Source organism: Phyllobates terribilis, unplaced genomic scaffold (assembly GCF_046119375.1).
Source record: "Phyllobates terribilis strain yellow unplaced genomic scaffold, ASM4611937v1 Scaffold_10__3_contigs__length_209671492, whole genome shotgun sequence".
NCBI lineage: Eukaryota > Metazoa > Chordata > Amphibia > Anura > Dendrobatidae > Phyllobates > Phyllobates terribilis.
Genome location: NW_027362770.1, coordinates 170,754,458 through 170,765,918, shown reverse-complemented (window position 1 = coordinate 170,765,918; position 11,461 = coordinate 170,754,458). Strand labels below are relative to the sequence as shown.

General features: G+C 51.8%; 1 protein-coding gene across 1 annotated transcript; it reads left to right on the top strand.

The window, feature by feature from the left end:
- Positions 1–340: 340 nt before the first annotated feature.
- MRPS33 (mitochondrial ribosomal protein S33) lies at positions 341–11,261 on the top strand. The gene is given in 4 exon segments (XM_073649342.1): positions 341–397; positions 399–433; positions 9,255–9,488; positions 10,999–11,261. Coding segments are annotated over 4 exon segments (435 nt in total). The 3' UTR covers positions 11,108–11,261.
- The last annotated feature ends 200 nt before the right edge of the window (positions 11,262–11,461 follow it).

The following is an 11,461-nucleotide window of genomic DNA, read 5'->3' as shown; positions in this document are numbered from 1 at the left end:
CCACACAACAATGTCAGCCATAGTGGGACGGCATCTGAAATCCAAGCCTGAGCACTGGTGACCACTGTCAGACATCCCATAATCATCTATGCAAAACGCTGAATAACCAGCAACAGATGTCAGCAGCAACCAATCACAGCCCATCTCTCATTTTTTTACAGCTTCTTTGGAAGAGAAAGCCGTGACGTTATTGGCTGCTATTTTATCCTCTTCTCTCATATCGTCTCTCTCCCTATCATACATTGTCTTACACAAAGGTGATCACGTGACAGTATCCGCTGACGTCACCTCTGAAGTAGAGCGCCGTCGTAAGGAGAAGCCGTTGCCGGGCAACTGTCAAATGACAGACGCGCGCATGCGCTACTGGAATCCTGTCTGCAAACCACTTCCGGGTCAAACAGGCTGCATGTGAGGCTGTGGAGAGGTCACCCGGGTAAGAAGAGGTCGCTGGCGGTAATTAACCCCTGATTTGCTTGCGTGCATCAGAGGTGACTGTGGGCGGTTATAAGGGCGGATCCTGATGAGCGGAGGTGTGTGTGTGTGTGTGTGTGTGTGTGTGTGTGTGTGTGTGTGTGTGTGTGTGTGTGTGTGTGTGTGTGTGTGTGTGTGTGTGTGTGTCACAGATGGTACAGACATCTACAAGCGGCTAGAAAGGGAATTATGTGATGTTTGTACACCTGGTATAGGGTAATCTGTCAGACCACGTGTCACATGACCTCATACACCACTCCGGACTGCGCGTCACATGACCTCGTACAGCACTCCGGACTGCGCGTCACATGACCTCGTACAGCACTCCGGACTGCGCGTCACATGACCACACACAGCACTGCGGACCATGCGTCACATGACCTCATACACCACTCCGGACTGCGCGTCACATGACCTCGTACAGCACTCTGGACTGCGCGTCACATGACCACACAGCACACTGGACCATGTGTCACATGACCTTATACACCACTCCGGACTGCGCGTCACATGACCTCATACAGCACTCCGGACTGCGCGTCACATGACCACACACAGCACTGCGGACCATGCGTCACATGACCTCATACACCACTCCGGACTGCGCGTCACATGACCTCATACACCACTCCGGACTGCGCGTCACATGACCTCGTACAGCACTCCGGACTGCGCGTCACATGACCTCGTACAGCACTCCGGACTGCGCGTCACATGACCTCGTACAGCACTCCGGACTGCGCGTCACATGACCTCGTACAGCACTCCGGACTGCGCGTCACATGACCTCGTACAGCACTCCGGACTGCGCGTCACATGACCTCGTACAGCACTCCGGACTGCGCGTCACATGACCTCATACACCACTCCGGACTGCGCGTCACATGACCACACACAGCACTCTGGACTGCGCGTCACATGACCTCATACACCACTCCGGACTGCGCGTCACATGACCTCATACACCACTCCGGACTGCGCGTCACATGACCACACAGCACTCCGGACCACGCGTCACATGACCACACAGCACTCCGGACCATGCGTCACATGACCTCATACACCACTCCGGACTGCGCGTTACATGACCTTGTACAGCACTCCGGACTGCGCGTCACATGACCACACACAGCACTCTGGACCATGCGTCACATGACCTCATACACCACTCCGGACTGCGCGTCACATGACCTCATACACCACTCCGGACTGCGCGTCACATGACCACACAGCACTCCGGACCACGCGTCACATGACCACACACAGCACTCCGGACCATGCGTCACATGACCTCATACACCACTCCGGACTGCGCGTTACATGACCTTGTACAGCACTCCGGACTGTGCGTCACATGACCTCGTACAGCACTCCGGACTGCGCGTCACATGACCACACACAGCACTCCGGAACACGCGTCACATGACCTCGTGCAGCACTCCAGACTGCGTGTCACATGACCTCATACAGCACTCTGGACCACGCATCACATGACCACACACAGCACTCCGGACCGCGCGTCACATGACCACACAGCACTCCGGACCACGCGTCACATGACCTCGTACAGCACTCTGGACCACGCATCACATGACCACACACAGCACTCTGGACCACGCGTCACATGACCTCAGACAGCACTCCGGACCGCACCTCACATGACCACACCCAGCACTCCAGACTGCGCGTCACATGACCACACCCAGCACTCCGAACCACGCCTCACCTGACCTCATACAGCACTCAAGACCGCGCTTCACGTGACCTCATACAGCACTCAAGACCGCGCTTCACGTGACCTCATACAGCACTCAAGACCGCGCGTCACATGACCTCATACAGCACTCCGGACCACGCGTCACATGACCTCATACAGTACTCCGGACGACGTGTCACATGACCTCACACACCACTCCGGACCATGCATCACATGACCTCATACAGCACTCCAGACCGCGCGTCACATGACCACACCCAGCAGTCCGGACCACACGTCACATGACCTCACACAGCACTCCGGACCACGCGTCACATGACCTCACACAGCACTCCGGACCACGCGTCACATGACCTCACTGTCACACTGTCACAGAATACTGGAGGTAGGGGGCCTAAGCTGACCCTAAGCTGGGGCCCTGACTAATCCCTCATCCTGGAGGTACTGTTAAAGGTACAGAGGTCCAGGCCGCCAGCGTAACCCCTACCTCCTGAGGATCCCTGCACCACAGTAATCTAGTCCTGAGAAGGACCCCGATCACAACAATTGGGAACCAGCGATAATATGCCCACACACAGTATTTAGACGAACGAGACAGTACAAGGGAAAAACCAAAACCACCTTGCATACAACTTCAACAAAACTACAACAGAGGGAACACCAACGGGAAAGGAGATAAATGATAAAGCGAGGAAAGGGAAATAACACTTTCAAATACACTTATCTCAGCAACTCCAAACACCACGATCCGCTCTGTAAGTCTGAATGAAAAGCTTTCACCGACACCTCACAAACAGACCTGCAGGAATATAAAGGAGTCTCACTAACGAAGCATTGATTGCAGCTGGGCGAGGCAGGACCTCAGCTAGCCCAGAGAGAGAGAGAATTAACTCCTTCACTGCCGAGAAAACACAAAGCACCAACAAGTCAGCTGCGAGAAGTCAGGCTGTGTACTCGTGACGATCTTCGTGGCAACACACCCGTGACAGTACCCCCCCTTCTACGAGGGGCCTCCGGACCCTCAGGGCCAGGTTTATCCGGGTGAGTCGTGTGGAAGGCCCGAACTAATCGGTCTGCGTTAATATCCGACGCAGGAACCCACATCCTCTCCTCAGGACCATACCCCTTCCAATGAACCAAGTACTGAAGGGACCGGCGATTAAAGCGTGAATCAATGACCCTCGATACCTGGAACTCCAAGTTACCATTGACAACCACAGGAGGGGGAGGTAAAGGTGACGGTACCACCGGCGCCACATACCTCTTAAGCAATGATCTGTGAAACACGTTGTGAATTTTAAACGTAGGGGGGAGGTCAAGACGGAATGCCACCGGATTAATAACAGAACTGATTCTGTACGGCCCGATGAACCTGGGACCCAGTTTCCAGGAGGGAACCTTAAGTTTAATATTCCTGGTAGACAACCATACCTGATCGTTCACACTTAGGTCCGGACCAGACACTCTCCTCCTATCAGCCATACGTTTGTATCGGTTCCCCATAGTATTCAGATTCTTCAGCACCCCTCTCCATACTGAAGCGAGAGATGAGGAAAATCGTTCCTCCTCCGGAACCCCCGAAGAGCCCCCCCTACTGAAAGTACAAAACTGGGGGTGAAAACCATATGCCCCAAAAAACGGGGACTTACCAGTGGACTCGCTTCGCCTATTATTGAGAGCAAACTCTGCCAGAGGTAGGAAAGAAGCCCAGTCCTCCTGGTTCTCTGACACAAAACACCGAAGATATGTCTCCAAGCTCTGGTTCATACGTTCCGTCTGACCATTGGTCTGAGGATGAAAAGCCGACGAGAATGACAAATGCATCCCCCGCCGTGCACAAAACGCCTTCCAGAACTTGGACACAAACTGAGACCCCCGATCAGACACCACCTCGGAGGGTACCCCGTGAAGCCTCACAATCTCCCCAATGAACACCTGCGCAAGAGTTTTAGCATTAGGGAGAGCCGGAAGAGCGATAAAATGTGCCATCTTGCTGAACCTGTCCACTACAACGAGTATGACCGTTTTACCCGAAGACGGAGGGAGGTCCGTAATAAAGTCCATAGACAGATGAGTCCAAGGACGCTCCGGGATCTTCAAAGGTAAGAGGGCCCCAGACGGACGGGTATGTGAGGTCTTAGAGCGCGCACAAACCCCACAGGACGCGACAAAAGTTACCACCTCTTTATGTAAGTTAGGCCACCAAAACCGACGCGAGAGGAGATCCACAGTTGCTTTACTCCCCGGGTGTCCTGCAAAAACTGAGTTATGGTGTGCCTCGATCACCTTTTGTCGCAACTGATCTGGAACGAACAGTCTCCCCGGAGGTCCAACAGGGGCGTCCCCCTGAGCCTCCAATATCTCCTCCTCCAGCTCAGAGCATACTGCCGAAACCACCACCCCCTCCTGAAGAACAGGAATCGGGTCGTCCGTATTCCCGGCCCCAGGGAAACTACGAGATAAGGCATCCGCCTTTACATTTTTAGACTCAGGACGATATGTAACGACGAAATTAAACCTGGTAAAAAACAATGACCACCTAGCTTGTCTGGGATTCAGACGTTTAGCGGACTCCAGATATAGCAGGTTCTTGTGATCGGTGATGACGGTGACCGGATGAACTGCCCCCTCCAAAAAATGGCGCCACTCCTCAAAAGCTAACTTAATGGCCAGGAGTTCCCTATTGCCGACATCGTAATTCCTCTCAGCGGACGACAATTTTTTAGAGAAAAAGGCGCACGGATGCCACTTACCAGGGGACGAACCCTGTGACAATACTGCTCCCACCCCTACCTCGGAAGCGTCTACCTCTACAAAGAATGGCTGAGACGCATCAGGTTGAATGAGTATGGGTGCCGAGGCAAAACATTTTTTCAAGGAGGAGAATGCTTGACAAGCCTTGTCAGACCACCTAGAAAAATCCGTCCCCTTTTTAGTCATGTCTGTGAGAGGCTTAACCACGGACGAGAAATTACGAATGAACTTCCGGTAATAGTTAGCAAACCCCAGGAAACGTTGTAGTGCCTTAAGATTCTCCGGCCGATCCCACTCAAGAACTGCCCGCACTTTCCCAGGGTCCATACGAAAACCGGACGCAGAAACCAGGAAGCCTAAAAACTGGAGTTCCTGTACGGCGAACACACACTTTTCCCACTTGGCATACAGTTTATTATCCCGCAAGATCTGTAACACCTGTCTAACATGCTCCTGATGAGACACCAGATCCGGCGAGTAAATTAAGATATCATCCAGATATATGACAACAAACTGTCCCACCAGGTGGCGAAAAATATCATTAACAAAGTGTTGAAACACCGCCGGGGCATTAGTCAGACCGAATGGCATGACAAGGTTCTCATAATGCCCCTCCGGAGTGTTAAAAGCCGTCTTCCACTCATCCCCCTCCTTCATCCTAATCAAATTGTACGCCCCCCTGAGATCCAACTTAGAGAACCATTTGGCGCCCACGATCTGATTAAAGAGATCGGGAATAAGTGGGAGCGGATACGGATCTCGGACCGTAATCCGATTAAGTTCACGGAAATCCAGGCAAGGGCGTAGGCCTCCATCTTTCTTCTTAACAAAGAAGAACCCCGCGGCCACCGGTGAAGATGAAGGTCTAATATGCCCCTTAGCCAGACTTTCAGAAATATAATCCTTCATGGCCTGCCTCTCAGGACCAGAAAGGTTATACAACCTAGCTTTAGGTAACTTGGCCTCAGGGAGCAGTTTTACAGAACAGTCATACTCGCGATGAGGAGGTAGTTCCTGACACCCATTCTCCGAGAATACATCCTCAAAGTCTGCCAGAAATGGAGGTAAGACCCAAGGAGTAACCGCACCGATGACCGTGTTCATGCAGTTTTTATTACAGAATTTACTCCATTGGCTTATCTCTCTGGTTTGCCAATTAATAACAGGGTTATGCTTAGCTAACCAAGGAAGGCCCAACACTATAGGAGTGGGAAGACCCTCCAACACGTAGCAAGACAACAGTTCTTTATGTATTGCCCCCACTTGAAGTTTTACGCCATGCACAGCTTGCAAAAAACTTCCCTGACCGAGAGGCCTGGCATCGATCGAGAATATGGGGATGGGTTTAGCCAACTCACTCAATCGCATACCTTGAACCCGGGCAAACCGAGCATCAACCAGATTAGCCCCGGCCCCACTATCCAGAAGAACAGATATCCTCTCAGTTCTCGTACCCACCAATGTCACACTGTCACAGAATACTGGAGGTAGGGGGCCTAAGCTGACCCTAAGCTGGGGCCCTGACTAATCCCTCATCCTGGAGGTACTGTTAAAGGTACAGAGGTCCAGGCCGCCAGCGTAACCCCTACCTCCTGAGGATCCCTGCACCACAGTAATCTAGTCCTGAGAAGGACCCCGATCACAACAATTGGGAACCAGCGATAATATGCCCACACACAGTATTTAGACGAACGAGACAGTACAAGGGAAAAACCAAAACCACCTTGCATACAACTTCAACAAAACTACAACAGAGGGAACACCAACGGGAAAGGAGATAAATGATAAAGCGAGGAAAGGGAAATAACACTTTCAAATACACTTATCTCAGCAACTCCAAACACCACGATCCGCTCTGTAAGTCTGAATGAAAAGCTTTCACCGACACCTCACAAACAGACCTGCAGGAATATAAAGGAGTCTCACTAACGAAGCATTGATTGCAGCTGGGCGAGGCAGGACCTCAGCTAGCCCAGAGAGAGAGAGAATTAACTCCTTCACTGCCGAGAAAACACAAAGCACCAACAAGTCAGCTGCGAGAAGTCAGGCTGTGTACTCGTGACGATCTTCGTGGCAACACACCCGTGACACTCACACAGCACTCCGGACCACGCATCACATGACCACACACAGCACTCCGAACCACGCGTCACATGACCTCACACGGCACTCCGGACCATGCGTCACATGACCTCATACAGCACTCCGGACCATGCGTCACATGACCTCACAGGGGGGTCTCCTGCAGGTAGCCCCTGTCCCTCCACCTTATTAGTACTGATAATGTCCGATACAGTTTATAAGCCACAATTGCCGCTCTGTAGCTGCCTTTATCGTGCACATTCCTACATGAGGCGGTTTTCCGTGCCCGCCCTTCACTATGTGGCGGTGATAGTCTGTGACTGCGTCTATAAAGACCTCGCACTGTAATAAATGTCAATCCTGCTCATTACTGAGGTATCGGGAATGTCTGTGAACCCGTCCTGGGCTCCTCCTGCGCCTCCTCCACCCGTCATGGCCGTCCTGCTGATGCCAGATTAGTGACAGCGGCACGATTTTTCTTTTTTCATGAGCTCGATGCCGGCCCTGAAATTAGGAGCTCGTCATGGATATTCACCTCATCTATAAAGCAGCTGAGTCCTCTCCGTACACGGCGGGAATCAGAGGCGACCAGAACGAGCTCCGATTGCCTATCACAATCATCCCAGGGCCCATCGGCTGCCCCAGCACTTTAATTCACAAAATTCTAAATATTTGTAATTATTTTATATTTTAAAAAGAAAAGATACAAGTTTGGTATCGTAATCGTACTGACCTGAAGAATCGCGCTGCCAGGTCATTTTTACCGGGCAATGAACACCGTTACAATTCCGCCATTGGTTTCTTTTTATTTTTTATTTTTTTCATCATTTCACCCAACTTGGAGTTTTTTCCTGTTTTTCCGTATATTATGTGGTAAAGTGGATGATGTCATTCAAAAATACAACTCGTCCTGCGAAAAAAAAACTAGACTTCATACGGCGATGTGAAAAGTGAAAAAGTTATTGGTTGTTGGTTGTACAGGTGATGGATAAGTAATGGCCGGCTATGCAGGTAATGGATAGGTGATGGGTAGGTGATGGCCAGTTGAGCAGGTGATGGTGGGCTGTACAGGTGATGGACAGGTGATGACTGGTTGGGCAGGTGATGGCTGGCTGTACAGGTGATGTCTTGTTGGGCAGATGATGGCCGGCTGTGCAGGTGATAGGCAGGTGATGGCCTGTTGGGCAGGTGTTGGCTGGCTGTACAGGTGATGGCCGGTTGGGCAGGTGATGGTCGGCTTTCCAGGTGATGGTCAGTTGGGCAGGTGATGGCTGGCTGTACAGGTGATGGCTTTTTAGGCAGGTGATGGCTGGCTGTGCGGGTGATGTCTTGTTGGGCAGGTGATGGTTGGCTGTGCAGGTGATGTCTTGTTGGGCAGGTAATGGCTGGCTGTGCCGGTGATGTCTTGTTGGGCAGGTGATGGCTGGCTGTGCCGGTGATGTCTTGTTGAGCAGGTGATGGCTGGCTGTGCCGGTGATGTCTTGTTGGGCAGGTGATGGCTGGCTGTGCCGGTGATGTCTTGTTGGGCAGGTGATGGCTGGCTGTGCCGGTGATGTCTTGTTGGGCAGGTGATGGCTGGCTGTGCCGGTGATGTCTTGTTGGGCAGATAATGGCTGGCTGTGCCGGTGATGTCTTGTTGGGCAGGTGATGGCTGGCTGTGCCGGTGATGTCTTGTTGGGCAGGTGATGGCTGGCTGTGTCGGTGATGTCTTGTTGGGCAGGTGATGGCTGGCTGTGCCGGTGATGTCTTGTTGGGCAGGTGATGGCTGGCTGTGCCGGTGATGTCTTGTTGGGCAGATGATGGCTGGCTTTTTTTTACCAGTAACTCAAGCCATGCTGCGTTGTCTGTATTTCCCTCTTGTATCATGGTTGGACCCAGCAGCAGGGGTCCTGGAGGTCAGATCCCTGTTGTTCATACCTTGATGAGTAATCTGATTCCTGTTACTGGGGTTTTTGTGCCTGACGACGTGTTCATTGTTTTTGTGCCTGACGACGTGTTCATGGTTTTTGTGCCTGACGACGTGTTCATGGTTTTTGTGCCTGACGGACGTGTTCATGGTTTTTGTGCCTGACAACCAGACTGTCAGACATGACCAAGTTGTTCAGAAACCTAAACTAAGACAACCCTGAAAATTGGAGAAGCGTCCGTTTCCTAAAAATCCCTTCCACACGTTGTTCCTAAGGGCGGCCGGTGACGCCGAACCAACAATTGTTCTTTCTCTGTTGTGCAGGGCGATTCCTCCTGCCGCCATGTCCTCCCTGTCGAGTTACGCCATCCGCATGTCCCGTCTCAGCGCCAGAATCTTCGGAGAGGTGGTGCGGCCGACAAATACCAACTCCATGAAGGTGGTGAAACTCCTGAGCGAGCAGCCCCGGGCGAAAAGGAAGGAGGTTTATGAGTGGTACCCGCCACACCACATCTACACGCCACTCATGCGCCATCTGAGGTTTCTCGGCCTTTACAGGTAAACTCCTCGTGGCCTCAGCGTCACACACAGCCGGCCTAGATTAGAAAAACTGGCTATGTTGCCCGTAGCAACCAATCAGAGCTCCGCTTTCATTTCGTAAACTACTCTGGTAAGATGAAAGCTGCGCTGTGATTGGTTGCTATAGTAAGCTAGGACAGTTTTACTTCTAGACAGATTTCATGAATTTGTCAGGTTTTTGGGAACAAAACATCATTTTTACAGCCTTTTCGTGGAACTTTTTGTCATTTTTTAGGAGTAAATTTTATGGATCAGTGGTAATTTTTTTGTTTTTAAATTAATAATTTGTTTTGTTAAAAAAAAATATGGAAAACCCCTTTATCTTACATAAATGGAAGTATTTTGACTAAAAATCAGTTTTGCAATACGGTTTCAATAAAAATATGTTAAAAAATTGTCCCTAGAGGTGAAAAATGGCACCCAAAATTCCTTAACATTTATGGTGCTGTTCACATGCCGCAAGAAACGAAAAAGTGGATGAGATTTTACAAATCCTATCTATACACGGCAGACAGAACTCCGATGACATCCACGTGCCATGTTCTATTTTTCACTGAGCCATTGATATCACTTATGATACGTGACTCAGATCAAAAACAGCGCCACACTTGTCTACAGGTTTTCAATCGTACTGCAGCCCAACTCGTCGCTACCCACATCTTCGGGAGTGTGCCTCTGACCTCCGCCTTTGGGAGCTCGCTGCTACCCCTGTCTTCGGGAACTTGCCTCTGCCCCCACCTTCGGTAGCGTGCCACTGCCCCCTCGCCTTCGGGAGTGTGCCGCTGCCTCCGCCCCTTCGGGAGCGCGCCTCTGCCCCCGCCTTCGGAAGCGCGCTGCTGTCCCTGCCTTCGGGAGTGTGCTGCTGCCCCCGCACCTTCGGGAGCACGCCGCTGCCCCGCCTCCGGGAGCGCACCTTTGCCCCCGCCTCCAGTAGCGCACCTCTGTCCCCGCCTCCGGGAGCACGCCTCTGCCCTCGCCTCCGGGAGCGCGCCTCTGCCACCGCCTTCAGGAGCGCGCTGCTGCCCCCGCACCTCCGGGAGCACGCCTCTGCCCCGCCTTCGGAAGCGCGCTGCTACCCCCGCCTTCGAGAGCGCCCCTTTGCTCCCGCCTTCAGGAGCGTGCCGCTGCCCCTGCTTACTGATTACCCGGTGCTCTCCCAAAAATAGACAGTGGAAAACATAGGCTATAGAAGGCAAACAGTGCAAATTTTTTAATGAAACCCCATTGCAAGAATGATTTTTCACCCCAAATACATGCACAGGCAAGATGAATCAGACCTGGTGAGTTTCAGAGAACATATAGTTTGAAGAGCCGACCGGGAGCCATAGGGAGAGACGAAACTAGTCCCATGCTGCCCTTGGCCGGCTACTCCCTGCGCTGCTCGAGTTGATTGACAGGTGTCTACCTTCTGTGTACTCTGGGAGAGACCTGTCAATCAACTGGAGCTCTCGTCCGGCTGAGCGTTAAAATAACTTGTTGCCCTTTGTAGGGATGAACACGAGGACTTCAAAGAGGAGATGAAGCGTCTGCGGAGACTGCGGGGTAAAGGACCACCCAAGAAAGGAGAAGGCAAGAGAGCAAAGAAGAAGGCTGCGTAGGCTGTGAAGTGCTGACGCCCTGCACTTAAAGGACGGTACTTGCAGTGGGGCCCTCCTGCCCTGAGGACACGTTGTCTGTATGTGGAAGACATGTTGGCACAATGTATAAAAATCACGTATCTGGATAAGATGTGGAATAAAGAAATCCCCCATATTTGAAGGTGTCGATCACATTGAGTCTTTACGTTATTTCATTCTCTCGCAGTTATCTGACACACTACACGTGCCATCAGACAAAGGGGTGAGGCTAATAGAAATATGCTGAGTGGTGGACACAACCTGCAGGACTTATGTTGGTTTTCACTGGGGGTCCCGGAGCTTGTAAGCATTATTTCGACAAGTACACGGATACAG